At 34.2% G+C, this 27,203-nt stretch overlaps 1 protein-coding gene across 4 annotated transcripts in view; it reads right to left on the minus strand.

Moving 5' to 3' along the window:
* Positions 1-13,264: 13,264 nt before the first annotated feature.
* Positions 13,265-27,203, minus strand: part of LOC123561085 (protein C-ets-1-like) — a 94,312-nt gene continuing 80,373 nt past the window's right edge. For 3 of the 4 annotated variants that reach the window (XM_053516546.1, XM_053516547.1, XM_053516548.1), the window contains 7 exons: positions 24,644-24,766; positions 22,560-22,760; positions 20,123-20,239; positions 19,159-19,233; positions 18,628-18,810; positions 17,947-18,235; positions 13,265-17,648 (listed from right to left, as the gene is read on the minus strand). In XM_053516546.1, coding sequence (XP_053372521.1) covers positions 17,309-17,648; positions 17,947-18,235; positions 18,628-18,810; positions 19,159-19,233; positions 20,123-20,239; positions 22,560-22,760; positions 24,644-24,766 — 1,328 coding nt within the window. In that variant the 3' untranslated portion in view covers positions 13,265-17,308. Of the gene's footprint in view, positions 17,649-17,946; positions 18,236-18,627; positions 18,811-19,158; positions 19,234-20,122; positions 20,240-22,559; positions 22,761-24,643; positions 24,767-25,167; positions 25,644-27,203 lie in introns of those variants that run through there. The other variant, XM_053516545.1, reaches the window with a different exon arrangement.

Here is a 27,203-nt window from a genome sequence, read left to right on the forward strand (position 1 = left end):
CTTCGACACCTCATTCCTGATGGAATCCATCGCCACGATGGTATTACAGATGAGAGGCCAGTATCCCTTTTTATTGCCGAGCGCCAAGCAAGGGAGCTACTGTTCACGTCTTTGGTAGGGTTTTGACTCTAATGTTTTTACGATCATAGTGCAAAATATCAAATTTACCCAGCATTTTCTACGCATTTATAGTCTGCTTACGTTACATGACTCGTTTCGTTACGTTACTCTATTTCATCAACAACGGAGAAAATTTGGGCTTTGACTAATTAAAGGATCATAAATCCAGTGTGTTTGAACAAGCTTTGCCTGTATTGAACTTGTGCGAGATGTACACTTTCGGTTTAACGAAGACTGTTTAAGAAGCGTTGACAGACGACGGACGTCGGACGGACAAGGGAGAAAAATGACAATTGTAGCAACTTGGACATTTAAGCATGAAAAAAGCAATAGGTTTTAAATGCATACTTTGTAATATAAATACATATAAAAAAGCATATTTCAACAGCTGGTAAAGTGTATATTTCAAACAAATTATAAATGCAAAAGTTTGAGGTACGTATGTTTTATGGCACGAGAGACGTATATCATCTTTAATTTAACCATAGCTATTTACCCCATAACGGCTTCATTTTCAGATTGCAATATTTGATACGCTTGTAAAATTGTATAATTTCTGACAAGGTTATAAAAAAATTATTACAATGAAATTTTTAATATCTTCAAAAAATAGAATCTGCTATATTATACACCTATATTGTATTTTGCATATATTATATATTACAATTTTCCTGATATATATTTCATGTGTACGGCGTAATGGATCTAGTTCATCTGAATTTACAATAAGATGCAAATTCTGTAAATTATACATTATATGATCAGACATATAGATAGCAAGTATGTAAATTTTACTGCAAACCCTTCAGACCTTTCTTATAAAACTGTACTAAATTGCTAGATTATATAACATAAAAAGTGAACTGTAACATGGAGGGCAAAATGAAGATGTTGATTAAGTACAATTAGGGATTTTTTACAAAAGAGTCTACCAAACTTAGTGTAGGACATCAAATTGGCAAGGGCGAAATTCTTATTGTAACCAGGCGGCTTCATTAGAGACATGAGACACTTTTGTCACCACAGTTGTTTACGTTTAGTCTCGTGCTATAAAAATATGAATACGTTTTAGGCCAGTCAGTGCATGTTATAAGAACCTTCCACTGGTTGAAGGTGCGGCTCGAGGACAACTGTTAGACGGTAACGGGGCTTTGCCAAGTCATCGCAAAATTGTTATCCAAGAGCCAGACACATGTATTTCTATCCACACTTTCAACTAGTGATAGATCTTTTTTCTTGTATGCCGTATTCTTTAACTAATAAAAGAATGAAGTAAAACGAATGCATTTCTTTTGAGCACTATTTTATTATGGTAGCCGCATATGAATTTACGCATCCATTCATAAATTGCAGCACGCGAGTCACCTTAAACCACAGGTGGCAGTAACGTACCTAGGATACAGTATGGGTCCATGAGCCATATGCATTTAAATTTACTACAATTATAATGTTTTCTTAGGAAAAAAATGACAAAAAGCCATTTTGAAAAAAAATTTTGCTCCTGTGACAATGACCCATGAGAAAGGTGATCAAGAACAGTTTGACATGTGCATTGCTTCCAAGTCCGTATTTTTTTTTCAAAACAATATTTCCTTATCAATGATTAGCCGCCTTTTCGGCAAAAGAATAATCTTTCAGAAAAACCTTACTTCAAAACCCAGTTCCAAACCGTTTACGCATTACGAGCGAGCAACGGCGTACGAAACGATAGTGATTTCTCCACCCGAATAAATCCCACACATTTTTCGCACCGAAGTCTCCCCACTAAAACAAATCAAGTACACCATGTCAGTTAAAAGTAGTACTACAAGCAGTCAAAATATGCTAAATGTAAACTCACAAGACTAAAAATAAGGTTCAATTCTACTTAATTATTTACCAGTTGTTATTTATTTGAATTTGGTAAATAATCCTCGTGAGCCATCGCTGCTTGTTTATATTCGGATACTCTTTGGATTTTATCGCTACGTTTGAAATACGTAAACTGTCACCGCCAATGAAAACGTTCTTGTTAATGTTAAATAGCGAATTTGTAAGTAACAAAGTAGGATTGAACCTAGTTTTCGGTCTTGTTAGTTTGTGTTTAGTCTGTTATGAACGGTTATATCATTATTTTAAACTCGCACTGTGTGCTTGATGTGTTTTAGGGGGGATACTTCGATGCGAAAAATGTGTGGGATTTATTCGGGTGGAGAAATCACTATCGTTTTGTAAGCCGTTGCTAGCTCGTGATGTGTAAACGGTTCGGAACTGGGTTTTAAAATAAGGTTTTTCTGAAAGATTAATCTTTTGCCGAAAAGGCGGCCAACAATTGATAAGAAAATATTGTTTTGAAAAAAAAATACGGACCTGGAAGCAATGCACATGTCAAACTGTTCTTGATCACCTTTCTCATGGCTCATTGTCACAGGAGCAAAAGTTTTTTCAAAATGGCTTTTTGTCATTTTTTCCTAAGAAAACATTATAATTGTAGTAAATTTAAGTGCATATGGCTCATGGACCCATACTGTATCCTAGGTACGTTATTGCCACCTGTGCCTTAAACCACGTGGAGGAAGTCAAAAGAAATTTTCTAGCAGCGGCAAAACATGGTAAAATCCTGTCTGGCATGCAAGAAAATACGGGACAGGTCTCACTAGGTGTGCAACATTCCCATTTCCGCCTCCAAATTTAGTGTTCTGAAACCGATATTTTGCAACTAAAATGACAAACTGAAAATGCCATACGTACTAGTATTTAGTAATACATTCGCTCTACTCTTCACTGATATGTCACAAAATTATATTTTTATGATTATTCTAGAAATAGTATCAACGGAATTGATCTATTATGCCATGCCCCTTGGTACCGACAAGAAGTCAGCGATCACTATGATAAATTTATTGTAGACCTGCAAATTCAGTTCCTTTTGAATGAGTCTGTCAGAAGGATCTTTCATATAAAATTCTGCTGCAAAATGTTAAGATGAGTCCATTTTCTGCTGATTTTAGATAATTTTCTGCATATGCATTGTGAAAGTGGATTGTATAAATAGTGTTTGTCTATTACTACTTTCCAGATCTAATGGCTAGAATATGCAAACTCTGGACACTACCTGAAGCACGGACATGCACCTGCGTTTCCGCATGCAAGATGGGTGGCTTTCTCGCATGAAGACCCGTGCCAAGTAAGGGATAGGATCCAGAGTTTTGACATTTTTAAGCATAAAATTATGTAAAATTTTGATTGACAAACAGGTCAAGTGCACATAACATTGATTATAAACACGTGCAAAATTTTATTTCCATTACCAGCTCACCCTCACACTACGAGACTACTACAAGACTGTAGTGCGTATCAATCGCATTTACATACATGTACATGTTTGTATAAGATATTCTGACAACGTAGATCCTTGGTCTGATATAGTCTATAGTAGAATGGTTGTGGTAACGAAGTAATTTTCTTTTCATTTGTTTTTTGCCCAACAGTGTTGGTGCAACTTACATTTTAAAAAAAAAATAACAATTGAGAGTTGTTTGACAAATACACATTTCCCTCATAATGGCCTACCGAGTGCAAGAGGGTATGTAATTTTGTATGGTGTGACTTTGAACCTAATAAACATCGGGGTCATCTACTGACTATAGGCAACAATCCTAAGAAGATTTACGGCCATAGGGCTTTACCTTAATCGTCTATAGGTCACTATGACCTATGACCTGCTACCCCAAAAACAACAGAAGTCATCTACTGACCACAGACAATCATACACATTATATTCTTTTGTTATTGATTGGAAAGCGTTCTCAGTCCGGGGTCACCGTGAACTGACCTGCATATAGAGGTCATCCATTGAACATAGGCAATCATACATGTAGACCAAAACGTTCTTTAGCTACTGAGCAGAAACCATCTTCAGTCTTGATGTCATTTTCAATTTGGCCTGTGATCTGCTGACCGCTAAACCAATAGGGGTCTTCTACTTACCACAGTTTGTTTTATTTAGGCCGAAGCGTTCTTTAGTTATTGAGTGGAAATCAGTTTAAGTCTCAATGTCACTGTGGCCTTGACATGTTACCTACTGCCCTAGAAACAATAGGGGTCATGTAATGGCTACAGGCACTCATCCTATGAAGTTTGACTCTTTAGGCCGAAGCGGTCTGTAGTTATTAAGTGGAAACTGTTTTCAGTCTTACGGTCACTTTGACCTTGACATATAACGCACTGCCCCCTGAAAACAATACGGTTCATCTACAGGCCACAGGAAATCATCCTATAAAGTTTGAGCATTGAGAAAGTTATTGATCTGAAACCAAATAGTGTACCGACCGACTGGCTGGCAGATAGACCGACAGTGAGCAAAGTGTACCCCCTCTTCTTCGAAGGAGGCATAAAACGTGTGACAAGTATTTGTACATGGTTGACTATACCTTTCAATATCTATTCAATAGCATATTGTTAAGGCCGAAGGGATAGTTTCCTCTGTAGAGTTCAACACAGGCAAGACATCGCTACTTCAGCACAAAGTGGTTCGACACAACACTAGGGCAAGACATCATCAAATCAGTACTAAGCGGTTCAACACTGGCAAGATATTGCATGGCAAGATATTGCCAGCTCTGCACAATGTGGTTCAGTACCGCTGCAAGACATCGCCAACTCGTTACAATGTGGTTCAACATCGGCAAGACACCGCTAATTCAGCACATTGTGGTTCAACACTGGCAAGAGACATCGCCAACTTGAACATTGGCAAGACATTGCCACCTGTGCACAAAGTGGTTCAACGCTTGCATGACAGCGCCAACTAAGTACAAAGTAGTTCAACACTGTGTCACATTATGGCTAATTCAGCAGTGGTTCAACACTGGGGCAAGACATTGCCAATTAGCACAAAGTGGTTAAACACTTGCACGAAAGCGCCAACTCAGTACAAAGTAGTTCAACACTGGGTCAAGTTATGGTCAACTCATTACAAAGTAGTTCAACACAGTGTCAAGTTATGGCCAACTAAGCACAAAGTAGTTCGACACTTGGTCAAGTTATGGCCAACTAAGCACAAAGTAGTTCAACACTGGGTCAAGTTATGGCCAACTAATCACAAAGTAATTCAACACTGGGTCAAGTTATGACCAACTAAGCACAAAATAGTTCAACACTGGGTCAAGTTATGGTCAACTCATTAAAAAGTAGTTCAACACTGGGTCAAGTTATGGCCAACTAATCACAAAGTAGTTCAACACTGGGTCAAGTTATGGCCAACTCATTACAAAGTAATTCAACACTGCGTCAAGTTATGGTCAACTCATTACAAAGTAGTTAAACACATTGTCATGTTATGGCCAACTAAGCACAAAGTAGTTCAACACTGGGTCAAGTCATGTTCAACTCATTAAAAAATATTTCAACACTGGGTCAAGTCATGGCCAACTAATCACAAAGTAGTTCAACTCTCGGGCAAGTCATGGCCAACTAATCACAAAGTAATTCAACACTGGGTCAAGTTATGTTCAACTCATTAAAAAGTATTTCAACACTGGGTCAAGTCCTGGCCAACTTATCACAAAGTAGTTCAACTCTGGGGCAAGATATGGCCAGCTAATCACAAAGTAATTCAACACTGGGTCAAGACATGGCCAACTAAGCACAAAGTAGTTCAACATTGGGTCAAGTTATGGTCACCTCATTAAAAAGTAGGTCAACACTGGGTCAAGTTATGACCAACTAATTACAAAGTAGTTCAACACTGGGTCAAGCTATGGCCAACTAAGCACAAAGTAATTCAAAACTGGGTCACGTTATGACCAACTCAGTACAAAGTAGCTTAACACTGGGTCAGGTTATGGCAAACTCAGTACAAAGTAGCTAAATACTGGGTCAGTAGCTAAATACTGGGTCAGGTTATGGCCAACTCAGTACAAAGTAGCTCAACACTGTGTCAGGTTATGGCCAACTCAGTACAAAGCAGTTCAACACTGGATCAGGTTATGGCCAATGCAGTACAAAATAGTTCGACACTGGGTCAAGTTATCACTACTGGATGCACATGCCATTAAATGGGTCATGAAATTGGCCTTAATTTTTTCAAAGGTTTTTAACAGAGTTTTAACAGGTCACCATTAAAATTCACCCATTACTTCTTACTATTTAATGGGATTTTCATGACCATAGTTTTAATGCCATACATTAAAAATGACTTTGATGGCCATGAAAAGCTGCTTAAAATAAACCATTAAAATATGTTAACAGGCTCCTTAAAACTCCATGAAAATTTTTAATTGGCATGAAATTAATGTGCCATTAAAAAATTACCCATTAATTCCCCATTAATTAGTAAGAACTAATGGGGCCATTAATTTTTAATACTCTGTTAATGGCCATTAATTATTAAAAAAATGATTAATGGTCGCATTAAATATGTCAGATTCAATTTGAATGGGTTTATAATATTTTAATTGTATATCAAATTAAGGGCCAAGAAAATTTGCCTTCAGAATCAGACATCTTAAGATAATCAACTTCATATTGATATTTGCCGTATTGATTTAAACTACGTATTACTACACATATAATAGTATCTATACATATGTACTGTTTTGTAAAATGCTAGAAGAATATTTGTTTCTTCTTTTTTCTCTTATTATTTTGTAATGTAAACACATGTGATGTAACAGCCTCTTACAAACATTTGTTATATTGTATCCATGTTCTGTCATATGTTCATATGAAATGAGAAAATAAATGGATATTGTATTGTATTGAGTTGTACTGAGAAGGGTTTACAGGTACCGGTTTAATAGATTAAGTGACCATGTGGGTAGTTTTTTCTATTCAACATTATAATATTGACAAACATTCTGAAGTTTTTATTGGTACAGACATTAGGCATCAGGTGTATTAAAAAAGCAACTGTTGATGACAATGTCAGCGCACAATGGGCAATCACAATTTAGCTCTACTTCAGTATTTTGTGCTCACATGCATGCACTGTACAGCTAAGAGCAAATGTTTGAGGGATTGCATCAAAAGTAGCTTCTCCCATCTCAAATTAAGCGTACCACACTCTTTGATTCATTGAAACAAAGAAGCGATTGATCTGCCCATGCCCCAAATGAATTTAAATCAGACTGTAAATCTCCACAATTATGTGTACTGTTCACTTCTCTATAAACCTTAGTTTCTACTCAAGAATTTGAAAATGTAAACTAGTCTGAAAACATTTTATAATGTAAATTCCTTACCCCACCCATTTTCTTATACAAATGCTGATCGTTTTGACAAGAAAAACAAAGAACAGAAAACGTGACATGCATCAATACGTATTTGCCCTTATCAAAATATTGTAGATTGATGTTATCAAATAAATTAATACGTTTCCATCCGACTTTCATTGAAATAAATCCGATTTTTGTAGGAACACAATTTGCCAAACATTGAAAAAAAATGGCGTAACTGCATCAAGGGGAAATAACTTCAATGCAACTAAATATAACATCATGATATATTATAGACGATGTGTGCGTAGTATGTATTTATTGTGATTAAAGTCCATTTTAGAACAATATGAGACTGTAATTATAAGCATTCAGTAGGAGAGCAAGCCAAAAACCAAAAAGAAAATATATACGAATCACATTTTACAGAATTTAGGATTTAATGGGCATTACATTGCTGTCAAGGGCCATTAAGTTTACTCTTAAATGAAATCGTACACAGCCTGAACATTTAATAGGTATTAAATCAAATTTAAGGGCCATGAATAATCCTGTTAAATTAAAAAAATACAGAATTTCACTATTTTTTCAAAGCCATTAACTATTTTAGCTACCAAAGTAAATTTTTAATGGCATGATTCATGGTTAAAAATGGGTGTTTTAATGGTATTTTAACATGTAACCCATTAATATTGTGAAACCTGTTAAATAAAGTGATGCAAGAATTAATGGGGTTAATTAACGGTTTTTCCTATTTTAATGGATATTTTACAGGGTTTTAAACCATATTTAATGGTATGTGCATCCAGTAGTGTATGGCCACCTAAGCACAAAGTAGTTCAACAATGGGTCAAGTTATGGCCAACTAAGCACAAAGTAGTTCAACACTGGGTCAAGTTATGGCCAACTTAGCACAAAGTAGTTCAATACTGGGTCAAGTTATGGCCAACTAAGCACAAAGTAATTCAGCACTTGGTCAAGTTATGGCCAACTAAGCACAAAGCAGTTCAATACTGGCTAAGGTTATGACCAACTAATCACAAAGTAGTTCAATACTAGGTCAAGTTATGGCCAAGTAAGCACAAAGTAATTCAATACTGGGTAAAGTTATGACCAACTAAGCACAAAGTAGTTCAATACTGGGTCAAGTTATGGCCAACTTAGCACAAAGTAGTTCAATACTGGGTCAAGTTATGGCCAACTAAGCACAAAGTAGTTCAATACTGGGTCAAGTTATGGCCAACTAGGCACAAAGTAGCTCAACACTGGGTATGGTTATGACTAACTGATCACAAAATAGCTCAACACTGGGTCCAGATATGGCCAACTTAGCACAAAGTAGTTCAATACTGGGTCAAGTTAAAGCCAACTAAGCACAAAGTAGGTCATTACTGGGTCAAGTTATGGTCAACTAAGCACAAAGTAGTTCAATACTGGGTAAAGTTATGACCAACTCATCACAAAGTAGTTCAATACAGGGTCAAGGTATGGCCAACTAAGCACAAAGTAGTTCAATACTGGGTCAAGTTATGGCCAACTAAGCACAAAGTAGTTCAATACTGGGTCAAGTTATGGCCAACTAGGCACAAAGTAGCTCAACACTGGGTATGGTTATGACTAACTGATCACAAAATAGCTCAACACTGGGTCCAGATATGGCCAACTTAGCACAAAGTAGTTCAATACTGGGTCAAGTTAAAGCCAACTAAGCACAAAGTAGGTCATTACTGGGTCAAGTTATGGTCAACTAAGCACAAAGTAGTTCAATACTGGGTAAGGTTATGACCAACTCATCACAAAGTAGTTCAATACAGGGTCAAGGTATGGCCAACTTAGCACAAAGTAGTTCAATACTGGGTCAAGTTATGGCCAACTAAGCACAAAGTAGTTCAACACTTGGTCAAGTAATGGCCAAGTAAGCACAAAGTAGTTCAACACTTGGTCAAGTAATGGCCAAGTAAGCACAAAGTAGCTCAACACTTGGTCAAGTTATGGCCAACTAAGCACAAAGTAGTTCAATACTGGGTAAGGTTATGACCAACTAATCACAAAGTAGCTCAACACTTGGTCAAGTTATGGCCAACTAAGCACAAAGTAGTTCAATACTGGGTCAAGTTATGGCCAACTAAGCACAAAGTAGCTCAACACTTGGTCAAGTTATGGCCAACTAAGCACAAAGTAGTTCAATACTGGCTAAGGTTATGACCAACTAATCACAAAATAGCTCAACACTGGGTCAAGTTATGGCCAACCTAGCACAAAGTAGTTCAATACTGGGTCATGTTATAGCCAACTAAGCACAAAGTAGGTCATTACTGGGTCAAGTTATAGCCAACTAATCACAAAGTAGTTCATTACTGGGTCAAGTTATGGTCAACTAAGCACAAAGTAGTTCAATACTGGGTAGGGCTATGACCAACTTATCACAAAGTAGCTCAACACTTGGTCAAGTTATGGCCAACTAAGCACAAAGTAGTTCAACACTTGGTCAAGTTATGGCCAACCTAGCACAAAGTAGTTCAATACTGGGTCAAGTTATAGCCAACTAAGCACAAAGTAGGTCATTACTGGGTCAAGTTATAGCCAACTAATCACAAAGTAGTTCATTACTGGGTCAAGTTATGGTCAACTAAGCACAAAGTAGTTCAATACTGGGTAGGGCTATGACCAACTTATCACAAAGTAGCTCAACACTTGGTCAAGTTATGGCCAACTAAGCACAAAGTAGTTCAACACTTGGTCAAGTTATGGCCAAGTTAGCACAAAGTAGTTCAACACTTGGTCAAGTTATGGCCAACTAAGCACAAAGTAGTTCAACACTTGGTCAAGTTATGGCCAAGTAAGCACAAAGTAGTTCAACACTGGGTCAAGTTATGGCCAAGTAAGCACAAAGTATTTCAATACTGGGTCAAGTTATGGCCAAGTAAGCACAAAGTAGTTCAACACTGGGTCAAGTTATGGCCAAGTAAGCACAAAGTAGTTCAACACTTGGTCACGTTATGGTCAAGTAAGCTCAACACTTGGTCAAGTTATGGCCAAGTTAGCACAAAGTAGTTCAACACTTGGTCAAGTTATGGCCAACTAAGCACAAAGTAGTTCAACACTTGGTCAAGTTATGACCAACTAAGCACAAAGTAGTTCAATACTGGGTCAAGTTTTAGCCAACTAAGCACAAAGTAGTTCATTACTGGGTCAAGTTATGGTCAACTAAACACAAAGTAGTTCAATACTGGGTAAGGTTATGAGCAACTAATCACAAAGTAGCTCAACACTTGGTCAAGTTATGGCCAACTAAGCACAAAGTAGTTCAACACTTGGTAAAGTTATGGCCAAGTAAACACAAAGTAGTTCAACACTGGGTCAAGTTATTGCCAAGTAAGCACAAAGTAGATCAACACTTGGTCAAGTTATGGCCAACTAAGCACAAAGTAGTTCAACACTTGGTCAAGTTATGGCCAACTTAGCACAAGGCAGTTCAACACTGGGTCAAGTTTTAGCCAACTAAGCACAAAGTAGTTCATTACTGGGTCAGTCAAGTTATGGTCAACTAAGCACAAAGTAGTTCAATACTGGGTAAGGTTATGACCAACTAATAACAAAGTAGCTCAACACTTGGTCAAGTTATGGCCAACTAAGCACAAAGTAGTTCAACACTTGGTCAAGTTATGGCCAAGTAAGTACAACGTAGTTCAACACTTGGTCAAGTTATGGTCAAGTAAGCACAAAGTAGTTCAACACTTGGTCAAGTTATGGCCAAGTAAGCACTAAGTAGCTCAACACTATGGTCAAGATATGGCCAAGTAAGCACAAAGTAGTTCAGCACTGCGTCAAGTTATGACCAACTAAGCACTAAGTAGTTCAATACAACTAAGCACAAAGTAATTCAACACTGGGTCAAGTTATGACCAACTAAGCACAAAGTAGTTCAACACTTGGTCAAGTTATGGCCAAGTAAGCACAAAGTAGTTCAACACTGGGTCAAGTTATGACCAACTAAGCACAAAGTAGTTCAATACAACTAAGCACAAAGTAATTCAACACTGGGTCAAGTATGACCAAATAAGCACAAAGTAGTTCAGCACTGGGTCAAGTTATGGCCAAATAAGCACAAAGCAGTTCAGCACTGGGTCAAGTTATGACCAAATAAGCACGAAGTAGTTCAATACAACTAAGCTCAAAGTAATTCAACACTGGGTCAAGTTATGACCAACAAGAGTGCAAGAATGTCACAATATACGCCCGTCACAGCAAATTTCTTTACTCTAGCACCTGTATTTGCAAATGGAATTTTAATTTTGTGGTTGTTTAGTAATAACTAAGTGTTTTGTTTTCTAAGTCCACAAAAAAACTCCTTACCAGGTAGAGATACCTTAAAATACACCTAAAATTGGAAAGTAACATCTATGTTGTACCACAGAAAAGTGGTCTTGGTTTTTCCCTACAGTCAATTATAAAAAAGTTACAATATAAGTTATTTATAGTAACAACTAAGGGAAGTTAATCTTAAAAAAAAAAAAAAAAAAAAAAAAAAAAAAAAAAAAAAAAAAAATTGTAAGTCCTCACAAAAATCTTTACCAGGTAGAGACTGGTCAAAATACACCTCAAAATTGGATGTAGCATGCATGTTGTACTACAGAAAAGTGGTCTCGATTTTTCCCTACGACTAGTAATGAAAAAGTTACAATATAAGCTATTTATAGTAACAACAAAGGGAAGTAATTCTAAAGAAGGGAACTGCGCATGACACTTCGTCTCATGATGGTGTATAATTGTGTCAAGTAACATCAAAATCCCTCCATGCATGAAGAAGAAATGCTTCGGACAAAGTCATTCTTGTATCTGACCTTTGGCCTCTAAGTGTGACCTTGACCTTAGACCTAGGGACCTGGTTCTTGCGCATGACACTACGTCTCGTGGTGGTATACATTTGTGCCAAGTTATATCAAAATCCCTCTAAGCATGAAGAAGAAATGCTCCGGACAAGGTTTTCATTCTTGTATCCTTTGACTTCTAAGTGTGACCTTGACCTTAGACCTAGAGACCTGGTTCTTGCGCATGACACTCCGCCTCATGGTGGTGAACATTTGTGCCAAGTTATATCAAAATCCCTCTATGCATGAAGAAGAAATGCTCCGGACAAAGTTTTCATTCTTGTATCCTTTGACCTCCAAGTGTGACCTTGACCTTAGACCTAGAGACCTGGTTCTTGCGCATGACACTCCTTCTCATGATGATGAACAATTGTGCCAACTTTCATCAAAATCCCTCTATGGATGAAGAAGATATGCTCCGGACAAAGTCATTCTTGAATTTGACCTTTGACCTCTAAGTGTGACCTTGACCTTAGACCTAGGAACCTGGTTCTTGCGCATGACACTCCGTCTCATGATGGTGAACAACAGTGCCAAGTTTCATCAAAATCCCTTCATGCATGTAGAAGATATGCTCCGGACAAGGTCTGTGGACGCCGCCCGCCCGCCCGCCCGCCCGCCCGCCAACCCGCCCGCCCGCCCGCCCGCCAGGGGCGTTCCCATAATACGTCCCGTTTTTCAAACGGGCGTATAAAAAAGCAAAAGTAGTTCAGCACTGGGTCAAGTTACGGCCAAATAAGCACAAAGTAGTTCAGCAGTGTCAAGTTATGACCAACTAAGCACAAAGTAGTTCAACACTGGGTCAAGTTATGGCCAATTCAGCAGTGGTTCAACACTGGGGCAAGACATGGCCAATTCAGCAATGGTTCAACACTGAGGCAAGACATGGCCAATTAGCACAAAGTGGTTCAACATTGGGGCAAGAAATCACTACCTCAGTACAAAGGGGCTTTAACTATTTCTTCATGCAGCTAACCACTTCTTTGCACGTAGGTGATGACTGGTGACTAGAATGGGTAAAATTATGTTGGTAATAAAAGACTCCTTAAAAGGAGAAGAAAAACTTCCAACAAGTACTGAAAAGTGTACAGTCTCTTTATTTAACAGTTTTTATGCTTTCAGCAAATTGTTACATACATATGCTACACAAGATTTATACCATACAAAAAATATATCACTAGTTTCGGTTTATAACTAATTGGAAATTGGTAATATTCTCATGTAATTATGTCAAGTCTGACAACAACAACAACAACAACATAATGAGGTGTCATGTTGCCTTGTTTAGTATTATGATGAAATGATTAAAGCAACAGAGCCTTGAGTAATCCCCTTTGTAAGCCCTTTTTTATATGTTTACTTAAGTATTTTTATTTACTTTAATTTATTTTCAAAGTATTAATTTAATTCATTTTTTTTTTTGAAAACTTATATTTTAACATTATTTTTGTTTTAAGCAAATATTTCCTTAGACTAAATTTCTAAACTAAATGCTGAAACTTAAATCATATTTAAAAGTGTTTAAATGTTGTTATGGAATGGTTACCCATGTTTTAGAAGTAATCTCAGTGAGCTACAAGGGGAATCTTCAGTCTGTTGAAAGTTAGATGAACACAAAATGGTATGCTTATATTGTAGACTAGACTTAAAAATGATGAATATCAGGAAAATGAACACATCTATATTGAAATCTCTTGAAATGAACAAAATCTAATGGCAAACAGTTTTTTTTTTTGCATATATAATATTGTAAAGGGAAGCTTTAAACTTTCAAAAATTAACAATAAAGCTCAATTAATAAAAAAGAATTATATAGCAAACTGAACAAAGAAACTGAGAAAAAAAACAACAGAAAACACAAGATGGTGATGTAAAATGTACAAATCATGTATTTCACCATGATTTTTAACAAAGTAAAAATGCTGGGTATTTTTTTTTTTTCAAAATAGCTCTGTTCTATATTAAATTCATGTAAATATGTTTTATGCAAGTAACTATTTTATGAAATCTATTTCAAACTTATTCCAGCATTCTCATTTTTAATACTGTCTTTTCTGCCTACTAATTAAGGTCTTTTTCACTTTTTTAACGTAGATTTATCTTTAAAGACTTTAACTGCTAAATATTTGCATAAATGATCTATAAAAGTGCACATTACTGGTACAAAGCTATTTTTCGGAATGGTTGCCAAATGAACTACCATTTGATGTGTTCTGTAAAAGTTGTAAAAAGACTTTTCATGGCTATACCAAAGTACTGACCATAATGCTGGAATATATATAAATTTTTCATCACTCTTTGTCAAATTATGAACACATTCTAAGGCAACATCTATATCTTTGTTTTCCATCCCTTTCTGTAAAACTATGAACCAATTCTAAAGTAATATTTATATTTATTTATTTTTCTCTTTGTGGCATGAATTATATTTATCTTTACAAACAAAACTATCAAAATATAGTGTAATAAAAAGAAGAGAACAACACATAATGAAATGAGATTGCTAAATTATGAACACATTTTAAGTCATTGCAAATTACCAAATATTTGTACAAAGTACGAGATTTTTCATCACACTTTGGTTCACAAATATTTGAATGAACAAAATACAGCATTATGAAACTGAATTCAATGTATGTAAATGCTACTATAATCAGCTTCAGAAAAAGAAAAAAAAATCCAATAATGTAATTTTTAACATATTTTAAGGTGCATTTGGGTTAACAGAATCCTTAATTTGCACGTATTTCCACTTGTACAGTATATGAACACAGTCACTAAAATGTAGATATCTGGTGAGTATATAAAAGAGTTCTGTCACAATCAAAACAAAAGGCCTTGTTTCATATTAATATAACAAGAATAGTTCAACAACCCATTTTCCAACATATCATATAGCATGTATCATAAGGCTACCATATCAATTGTTTGTTCTTAAGGCATCTGTCACATATCCCTGAAAACTAAAATAACAATCTATTAAAAAAGTTTACCATCTATATTTAGTAAGTTGTTCTGGGCATAGCAGTAACAAAATGAACACATGAAAAGTCATATAAAATGAACACATTGCTCTTACTATATACATTAAATAAATAGCAATATCTGCAAGATATAACTTAGGTTACCAGCACTATAAAGTTAGAAAAATGTATGTAAAACTATGTTAACATTTGCAGTAAAACTTAATTCAATTACATTACTTTAAGTTAAGCTTAGCATTTACTTTAGTTTCAAACGTCACCTTTCCAAAATAAAACTCATGATTTCCGTTTCAAACAATAAATTTAAACATGTCTGATTATTATAAAAACTTTCTTGCATGTTAAGTAATAAGTTAAGTGACTATAGATCACCCAACAAGTGCATTTAGTCAATTTTTCAATTAAGAAAATTTTATGTTAAAGCAAAGATCCTTCAATAAAATCATCACAACGTAATCTTCAAAAAAAAAATCATCAGAATAAAATTTAAATGTATGCATAATTTTGTTTTAACATCCAACCCCAAGCTATATCCTGCATTAAAGATAAGTGTAAATACTGTACAAATACTGGTCAGAGAACAAAAATACATTCTGAACAGTTTAGAGCACTTTTTTTTACAAGGCACATTTTTATTCAATATTTGTACACAGTATGAATTAAACATAGGAGTAAAAAATACTGCACACCCAAATAATCCTAAGATATACACCGTGATTCTAAACGGTTCTTATTTTGTTAGAATTGTGGTAACAGTTTTCAAACAAAAACTTTTAATTCATATATTGCAAATATTGTTTTTTAATAACATGCTTAAGTCAATGAATTTTTCTCAGACAAACTTCTTTTTTTTAAACTATGGAGAAATGAATGTTTTATCTCTAAAGAAATTGTTGCTGTCCTTTTTATACTATCAAAGTGGAAAACTAGAACAAATTTAATAATGCAAGCACACTGACATAAAATACAGATAAACTTCGGATAAGTAGAATTATTTTTCAAGTAAGAGGAAATGAAGTTAAAATCCTACTAAACATATGACCAACTGCCCTGAATCTTCACAATTCATGAATACATTATCTCTTACATCTTATTCTATGCATAATCATAATGACAAATAAACTAGTATCAAATTAATCAAGTTTTGTAAACTGATGCCACTTTTCCTGTGTGAAAAAATATACCCTCTTTAAGAGCACTTACAGTTTTCAAAGTCATATTATATACAAAATTATCATCTCTATTATTCTCTTTGGACTAAATATGGGACACAAGGTTAAGTTCTAATCTTTTGAAATTGACTATTTTAGTGAATTTTTTGGTTTTCGCATTTATTCTGTCCAATATAGAAGAAAAAGCAAATGAAAATCACTAAAAAGTCATACTATTCAAATAAGCATCAGAATGCACTCTACTGCACTTCAAAGAAATTCAAATCTCCTGTTATACACAAGGTTTGCAAATGCTGAATAAGTTCTATATGTTCTAAATATCAAAGTACAGTTCAGTGTGAAAAAAAGCTGAAATTCACTCATTGCTCAACTACTCTTGAAACTTGTATAAAAAGGTAACATTTACAAAAAAATCTTGAGATAATAAAAATAGTTAATGTTTTCATTATATACATATATGTAACAAAAAATTTACTTTATCACAATATATGTTTTGTTTGTATCATAAAAAATTACAATACACTTTAATTAGTCAATACTCAAAAATGCAGCATTCTGTACTTAAAACATTAAAGGTCAACCCCCATTTGACCTTTACCGCTGTGTCACGTGTGTTCAGACAATTTACTCACTTTTATCAGATTTTTTTATATCTGTACATGACTAAACATACACCTTACAAGTCTAAATTTACAAACAGAACAATTTTTACACAGTACAAAAAATTGATCACCATTTGTTAGTAAGATGCTGCCATTTTTATATGACCTTTTCTCCACCTCCTCTCAAACCCACTCGTGGTTTTCCCTACTTCACCTTTTCTACAGTTAATTACTGTTCATATATAATGAACGTGAATCACTAAGGCACTAACTGCCTCTAAGCAGTCATATTTTGACCTTTACCAGTCATAATTGACCTTTACTCTAAACTTTGTCCATGACCCTAGTTAAAACCATGACCTTTCACTCGTCATCTTTGTCCTTCTGTGGCTTGATATCACATGCTTCCCACAATTCCTCTGGCGTGTATCCCAGCAGACTTTGGAGATCACATACAAATCTGTACACGTAACGTTTTCCCGCTGTTTTGTGAATAATGTTTTTATCGTAATAATAACGGAGTCCCCTGCTCAGTTTTTCATAATTCATTTTCGGTTTATTTTTTCTTATTCCCCACCTACGTGCTACCTCGTCAGGGTCGGACAGTTTAAATTCCCATCCATCACCTGTCCAGCTTATGAAATGTTGGCATGACTTATCTGTTAGCTGTTCTAACAAAAACTGCCATAGTTGGATTGGTCCACTACCTAAAATAGAGAAGAAAAAAAATATATATTAAACTAAAATTTATAATTTCTATCCGTTTCAAATATTCAAGACATGTTGTGTTTTTGCCTGTTAATATTCTGCATCACTACATGTCATACAAGATACCTTTTTGTGTATAATTTTTTTTGTAAAATCATTTCATTGACTTTTCATTTTCTGTGTTCTAAAAATGATATTATAAGAAATATTATCAATGACAATTTTACATTAAAATTCTTTAAGACTCTGTTCTCTTTATTATGGTACATAACAAATAAATTTGCTCTCAAGACCTACCTGAATAACCAGCTAATGCTGCTGCCTGTATCATAGGCTTTCCTTCATTTCCTTGTGGTCCCATGTCACCAAGGTTGTGTAGAGGATGGTACCCTGCCCGTGACATATTTGTTCTGAGATCGGTCGGAGACCAGGTACCATTGAGGTCTCTGCAGCCCGGGTAATCGTGGTGGGTCCATGGCATCTCTGTCTTAATGCTGGGAACCATTTGGGGATACTGATGATGGGGTTCAAAGTAACTCTCAGTCTGGGGCTGGGAGTGTGCCTCGGGTGGCATGTACTGACCTGCAATAAAAAAGGAATGAATTGTCTGTGCTGTGACGAACCTCTATCTTCAGACATATTTTATTAAGTTATTATATAATTCTTATCTAATTAGCTTAAATGAGAAGAAACTTATACACACATTTTCAATCTTGACCAATTTTCTTGTCCCTTTCTTACAAGTTGTGATCCAATTAGATAGTTGCAGCAATGTTTACATAAATTACAAGAACTTGAAGCTTTTGTAGCAGACCTGAACTACATGTAGTTCCCGGTTATATAATCTTCTAACATATTTACCAAATTATTTTTGAAAGATGAAAGATTCAAAAATGATAAAAAATGTTATACTTCAAACAAAGCTAGAGAATTAACTTTTTTGGCCCTAGTTTGTAAGCTATAGCTAGTCTTACCTCTACACATACTCTTTAATGGCGGAGGTCGGAATTTCTGTTCTTGCATCATGGGATAGAACTCTGTTGGACTCTGGTCACCATAATAACCTCCATGTATATCTTCCAGGCTTTGGTAGTTTTCATCATACCCTCCAGATACATCACTCAATGCTTGCATAGAATCTGAGATCTGGTACTGACCTGACAATGAAAATGGTAAAAAATCAAATATTTGCCATGGTTTTGTTTGAAATGCAAGAAATGTACTATGATTAGAACTGTTAAGAACTGAATGCAGTCAAATTATCAAAATCATCATATTTGTTATTCTGTTCTACTTAATTTATTATTTGAAGATCAATAACCTATTAAAGGGTAAAAACAAGGCAACGTGTTTCACAAGATTCTGGAATACCAACATTTATACATTTGGACCTGTAACAATTTGAATGACAATTTATTCTCTTGGTTTTTGCTGTAGTTAGAGGCCTATTTCATCAGACAGAGTAAGGTTCTCGTTGGGATAAACAGGTTTTGTTGGAAACTTACATTTATTTTCTGTGAAAGGTGGTTGTTGACTGGTCTGTACAGGAGGTGAGATCTGTTCTGGGGAGCTGTTGTAACCTAAAGGAAGATAAAAAGTAATAATTAATTTATTGGTAATAATCCTGCTAAAGAAAAAAAACAACAAATATATCAGATGTTGCCTAAATAAAACTCTCAGAATTAAGAAACACATGATAAAAAAAGATACTGGAGTTTGGATACCAGTATCAGGACTCTTGTGTCTGATTGGTTGATTCTGAGCTGTCCTGAAATTGACCAATGGCTAGCTAGCATTCTGAGACTGGCTCTGAATCATGGTTTTAAATCTCCATTCTAATTCTTACATGCTGCACTGTGCATATACAACTGATACAAGGGTAGATAAGTGTTCTGGGTGTATTTATGATGTACATAACACTGTTATGTATCTTTATAAAATTGTAAATATACAGCCGTAAACAAAGTGTGTACATGTGTACAGTTAGGTGCACTACAATACCCAAACTAGCTGACCAAACAGGTGAAGTAATTTATAAAACAATTTACAGCTACACTAAAAGCTATGATACAGTATAAATTATACATCATAGTGACTTTGTTAATGAATTCCAATCATTTATCAGTTCAAATTCATGGTAAAAGCATACATTATATGATAACTAAAACATGGTACCATCACAGAACTACAAACAACATCAAGCAAAAAAGTACCACTTATAAGACAGAATACTATAGCATCAACAATCAGGTTCAAAGAAAAATTTTCTGCAGTATACAATGTTCACTGTTATAAAATTATTTCATATAAAATAAAGAAGTTTGTTTAAAAAAATTGTTTTAAACATTTGATATGAAATATTTTAGGACGACAGGCCAGAGAATCTAATAAAACATCACTAACTCATCAACAGTACGGTACTTTTTTACTCGACAGGATTCAAATAAATCACAAATGAAAGACAAATACCTTGGTTAAACATGTGCTGTTCTTCAACAGGACTATTTACTGTGAATTCTGGCATGCACACGGGTTCACTATACGTGGGAGGGGCGTTACACAGGGAATTGCGATCCTGTGCCACTTCTACAAAAATACAAAACAACAAAAAACAATGAGGGGTGTTACAACATTAACACTCAAGTACATAAGTCATTCACACAAAGGGACACACATCCATGCCTTCAACAAATAATCACTGCTTGTTTTAGTAGCAAATGATATTAAATATATAAATATCTTCACCAAATTCACAATAAAGTCTTCACAAGCACTCAATGAAGTCAACTTTTTTTATATTTCTTTGTAAAAAAAAAAAGAAAATTGGAAAAAAAAACGCGGACTTTTTTTATTTATGGTTCAGACTGACAATTTTTCACAACCTGTCATGTTTTTTTTTATTACTTAACTCTTAAAATTCTCCTTAACCATATTACTGTGTAATATTTCACTAACAACAGCAGATGAATCTTTTAATGTGATAACTAGAATCTTTTCATTTTTTTTAAATTAAACGCCTTATTAATAAGTTGTTTGACTGATAACGCCTCTGTATTAATGGAAATGTTATGATTGTACTAATTCAGTCAAATATGGTTGTTTATCTTTCTTCATAAAACTTTTTTTAAAACATACCGGAGACAACAAAGACACGATATAAAAAAAACTTTTACACAATTTTTAAAAATAAAATTACCTTCAGTGTCAGTCTTTAATTAATGTGTTAATTAATTAACATCAAGATTTTTATGGTTTTTTATGTAAGACTTGTATCATAAATAGAGACAAGTCCCTAGTCAAAACAAGTAAAAACATAAAAAAATATTACCATCTACAACAATTTTTTGCAGGTATTTTATGGAAAACTTGAAATTATTATCATCTCACCTCACCACTTGAATTAAGTAGTTTTGACATTAAATGCTCAAAAGCCATTTCGTTACATGCCCAGGAACACATAGCGGCCAATGTGTCCCCGTTTCAAGTCCCAACTTTTTATTTCAAAAGATCACAGAAATCATTTTTCAAACTGAAGTTTTTGTCATATCTTACTCTTAAGCAACTGACTGCAGTAACAAAGTGAAAAAGATTTTTTTTTCAAGTGTGATAACAAGAGCATTAACTCCTGATTATATCTTAAAGGGCAGTAACTTTTTATTTATATATATTAAATTGATAAGAATGTTAAACAGCCAACATTCATCGAACAAAGAGAGAGGACAAAACATGCTACACAATCTTACGGAGAAATTTTAAAGTTTATTTTCATGTCAGCAATTTATTCTCAAAGCGGACCAGTGACATATTATTGTTTGCATTATGTAATGACATTATGCTAATATTTGTGTTTATATGATTATGTACAATATACATCATTGTTACACTTAATAACAGTTTTTCTTGCATACAACTGTATAAATGCTAATAACATCACCAAACGACATCTAAGATTCAATTAATTTTAAGAAATTCTTCAACTGTGAAGATGAATCGGGGGGAAAAAAAGAAGTGTTCCGTGCTAAAGGGAGAAGATTTACTCCAAGTCTCACAATGAATTACAGATATGAATAGTGAGATTATGCAACAGGGAAATAAATCTTTGAAAATTAGTTTTATGACTTGTTTTATTATTAAATGAACGGTCAAAACACAACGTCTTTTACTGCAGTTGAAATGTATGTGTTAAGTGATGAATAATTGACATTTTGTGCAAGACTTCACTTTATAGCTACAGACTGACAGATTGACTGGCGTATAATAGTTTAACATGCATTTTCACGAGATTTCCTAATGAAGTTCTGCTTGTATATGCATATTTAGTAGGATGAACACACACAAAAGACTATTTAACATTACAACAATATAACTGTAAATGTCTGTGATGTGTCCAATCTGCGGCGCCGACATAATTTATTATTTTAAAACAGTGTAATTTACTACTTCTCATGAAAAAAGCTCCTAAAATAAATGAACAAGGAACTACCAAGTGGAAATCAAGTAATCATTGTCATCAAGAATGTTAACATTCCAACATTCTGCGTATACACCATTAATCATTAACTGCAACATTTAAACAGCAAAGATTCACTTTCAACATGTCACGTGAATTTAGTCTTCGGTATATCTTATCCTTCTGGTATTGGTACAGACTTTTTTCCTTTGTAACAATTTACTGGTACCAACATTTTTTCTTTCTTATGGTATTGCTAACTATTTTTGAACAAAATGTTGCCCTCTGCAAGAATCCACTATTCATACATTAGTGGGCACTTTATGTTCTACAAGCATAACCACAACCTTTAACCTTTTGAAAAAAAGGTATGTAACTAACTGAAGCAAGACCATCTCTATTAAATTAAAATATGCATTAACATTTTTTCTAACAAAGTTCTAGAGATTTGCTCACCTTTTTGGAGTATATCTAGATGCTCCCAGAGAATATCACCCATGAAAGGAGGCGCCAATTTCAGGAACTTCTCTTTCTCCATCTTACACAGCTCGCTGCCCCGCACGGTAAAGTTACTGATGTTGACACCCTCTAGGGTGAACTCATGTATCGCCCAATTCAACCACTGAACTACCTGTGTCTCGTTCCACTGCATTGGGTCTAAATAGGGAGAAAAAATTATTAATTTTACCACAGCTTAATCTAATGAAGTAAACTTCAAAACTGTCAATTCTAAGTTTAGTAACAAGTTAAATATCAGATACATTCAAACAGTCCATGTTTTTTTTTTCCATAATTGATTCAACGTCACTGATTTTCAATGTTTTGTCATTATATTGTTTAAATTTCAACACATACAAAATGAGTTCTAAAACTGATAACAGTGTCCAAATATCCGAAATTTAAAAACAATTAATCGAAATATTTACAAAACTATTCCAGAATTCCCATTTAATCATTGCATAAACAAACTTTTAATTTCAATTCAACTAATAAATATTTATTTTGAAACCCTTCATTTGAAATATACCTTATTACTTTGCTACTTTGTTTTAAAGAAACAAATATCAAACTGAGAACTAAACAAGGAACTACAAATTCAATTTCTCCAATCACGACTGTCCCTCTTGGACTAATAAAAATCATTCCCAATTAAGAAAAATCTCATCAAATTTATTCGATGCCATTTAATGATTTCGAACATTTACATCAAAACCGCTGTCTCATTAACATGATAAGAGTGGAGCAGCCCCACGAGACCCTTGTCGTTTTTACAGCAGGTTGTAACTAAATACTTTTAATTTGCAGGTATTGCCAACATTTTCAATCTCGCTGAGCGTATCATTTCAAAAAAGCCATTATATCATAATCAACTAAGCAATAATCCAATCTCAGGGAGATTGTTCTATTCACGTTCTATTCAGGTACTGTATCTTTATGAGTTTGATGAACAATCATCTTTTCCCACAAATTGCGCAACAGCCGTTAACCAAATAATACTCTCAATGGGCATTGCTGCATCGTATTTATGTCCTAATTTGACCACAAAAATTTGAATACCTCTCTTTGTATAGAATTTCTAATCATATTCTATTACAAAGTACTGTTCACTAGATTACCTGAATTGAAAAATCAACAAATTGAATTAAATCCCAAGATATTCATTAACAAACAACACGCCTTCTGAATTGACGGTCCCCGAGTTGGCGAGAATACAGAAAAAGCGATTCCAATCGTTTTCATTCCAACCTTTCAGAATAACCTCAATCAGGATAAATTCAGTGTCTCAATTATCACTATTATTTCTATGAAGATTAGTTGGATGGGAAAATCCACAAAAGCATATAGTAACTGTTGATGATATTTAAATGTCTTTTACCAGTAACACTCGCTACTGCAATTTGTGATCATCATTTACCCTGCGATCACAGTTTCCAAAAAGGTTATGGTAATAACTGTGAAATGTTAGCTTGTAAATTAGCATAATATGGGAGCATTTGTCATACTGTAATTGTCTTCTTTACAGAGAATCCCATCACATACATTGTCAAAACATTCGACAGTACACTGACTTTTTGTACAGTTAATTATATAATAGCTGCTTAAATGCTTTCACATTTCTACCATTGAAATGTTAGTAACTGTAACTGTAAACACAGCAGATTTTTATGAATAAATAAATGGTCGAAATACCTGAAAATCAAGATGAACTTTATCTTTGAGAGTGAAATCATTGTTATAAGTACCTAACTTTTAACTTAACTCTTCTTTTAACTTTTGCTGAAAACATACTATTTACAGTGGAGAACAATATTATATGCAAGTTCTTTTCATAACATTTTTCTTTAACAAAGTGGGGTTAATTCCTGGTATTTAACAGACATTAAAGACTGTTCACGTTCAATGCACCAACTGTGAGCATTAATTATAATTTTCAGTCTTGTATTTTCAAGTATGGCTAACAACTGTTTCAGTCCTATCAATTTTTTCAGCGCTTGCGACTATTTTTCAATCAATGATTTTTTTCCTGAACAAATTCTTACCTCTCGGTATGCTGAGCCTTTGCTGATCTTTCTCAAAGCTTTTGAAGCTTTCCAGGAGGGCCTGAGACATTTTCTGGGTTGTGCCCGGGGTCAATGGTGGGACCTGAGCTGTGGCTGGAACATCTGAAAATATACAAACACGTTAAATATCATTTCATGATGAATTATTAAATTAGCTGCTACACTTCTCTCGTTTAAGCTTTATGCTGTGCTCTTCAGCTTCTTCCATTTGAATTCTAACTTTATTGCTAAATTATAGCTAAAGTAAAATGTTGAAAGAACTGTTATTAGACTGTATGAAGCTAGCTATAACACACATACAAAGAAAGCCATAACAATGGGTATTTTGCAATATTTTGCACAGTTTATAATTTTTTATTCACAATATTTCACTATCAAATTTACGGAAAAATATTTATCATCACTGGACATTGCCCCTATATTGATACGGCTGCTGGAAAAATAAATCAGTAATTCAAAGAACATAAAATAGCACTACTAAGAAGTGAGAAGAAATAGCGTACCACCAAACATAAAATCAAAGAAGCAGAAATCTGGCACGGGAACTGGAATGGCTGGTATCATACACACTTTAGGCCATTGATACACATGGCTTGAACCCCTGTATCGACCCCTATGTCTTCGCTCCGAAACCCTGCTGTGACGCATTATATGGTCACGCCTATACTCAGGCTTTGAACCCGGTTCATACTCAAGCATGACATTTGATGGTTTCAGTAACGAACGCCTGCTTGCATGCATACAAGAAGATTTCTCTTCCCTTTCCCTTGATAAATTCAATGGTTCCACCAACTTTGGTGTAGCGGGTTGTCTCACCCTCATACAGGCTTCAGGCTCATCCAAGAACACCATTTTTCAGTTTATCTTAAACAACTTAGAATGTACACTTCTACACAGTTTACTAACTCCAAGAAGTAACTGTTATTCCACAAAATGTTGACAAATATTTTTGATGTGTTATTTTTCAAACACACACACACACACACACACACATATATCTCCTCTACAAATATTTCAGTTTTATGAACTAGCTAAAATCTCTTATTTCACAAAATATAAATATCAGCACTTTTCCAATAAAACACTCTTTAATACTAATATCACAAGTTGTAGTATTGGTGTGAAGTTTGGGGATTTAAAATGCAATATATATACCCCTAAATAAATTATAATCCTAAGTCTTGAGATGTTTGAGTATCCCTAAAGTGATGTTACAAACAACTAATCATTATGTTGTTAACTTTATCACATTGTCAATTATAGAGCCCTACAGTGTTTGTACAAGAGATTGACCCATCTTCAAAAGGTGTCTACAAAATGTAACAATGACTCCAAGCAATTAAGTATGTGATTAACATCAATTAAAACATTTTATTATGTTGTATAACTACTTGTACCAGTTTGCTAATTGCCTTTGATTGTTAATTTTAAGTGTTGATACAGTAATTACTTCTGGCTGGAATTTTTTTTCTCCTGAACTTTTTGAGAAGTTTAATGCAGACAGCTCTATCTGTACTTAATACTGTCATGTATCATCAGTTAATTTCAAGACATCTATAATCAGTGACAGAAATGTTTTATATATATTATCTATTTACATTACAATTATTTCTATACAACTTAATATAATAATCCTGTCATGTCAAAATTGAGAATTCTAGAACTATAGACAACACCATCTATCTGTATTAGATACTGCCTTGCTTCATACTTTCAAAAGAATACAATATCTTCATAAATTCTGACTTCATTCATATTCAAGTTTTATAAATATATTTTTCATATGGCCATTGAGAATCTTTTTAATTGAGGAAATGACACAGACAATAATTTCAGCAAAATCATTTTGATGAAAGAGCAAAACCAATCTGAAACAAAATAACTTTACCAAAAATATAAACCTACTTCTATATTAAGACTATCTTTTTATTCTGTTCAAAAGCTGGGACATTTATTTCATGGTATTACAAAGATTAACATAAGTAACATATTAAAGAGAAGATTTTTGAGAGAGATACTTCAATTATGCTAATGTTATAGAATGTTACTATTTTACAGGATGTCAAAAACGAAAATGATATTTTTACCCGTAAAAAACTTTAAAATTTGATACACTATTAAAAATATCTAGCCTAAATTAAATAATTAACATCCGATATGACTTGAAATTCAGAAGTGAAAAGTATCGGAGGCCTAGTAACAGACTGTGTATCTAGCATTTAAATTTATTAATTTATAAGACAGTTAAATTCTCCAGACTATTCACATCAACTGTGGCAAGATCCCAGCCAAGCAAAATTCCCAACCTCAATTTGACCATGGCAGACAAAACCCTAAACATGTTTTAATAATCATACAATAATGTTTATCAACCTGTAATTATCATCCTGAAATGAGCTGTTGTTTTTTTTTTCTCTCAATTTTTGTCTACATCTTCTTGATTTTAAAGTTTTTAATTAACTATATTAAAATGGATGATTTTGTCCCAAATTGATTTCTGTTGTTCTTTTTTATTTTAGGGACTTATTTTTTTCAGACT

The sequence above is a fragment of the Mercenaria mercenaria genome, chromosome 10, assembly GCF_021730395.1.
Source record: "Mercenaria mercenaria strain notata chromosome 10, MADL_Memer_1, whole genome shotgun sequence".
NCBI classification, from domain to species: domain Eukaryota; kingdom Metazoa; phylum Mollusca; class Bivalvia; order Venerida; family Veneridae; genus Mercenaria; species Mercenaria mercenaria.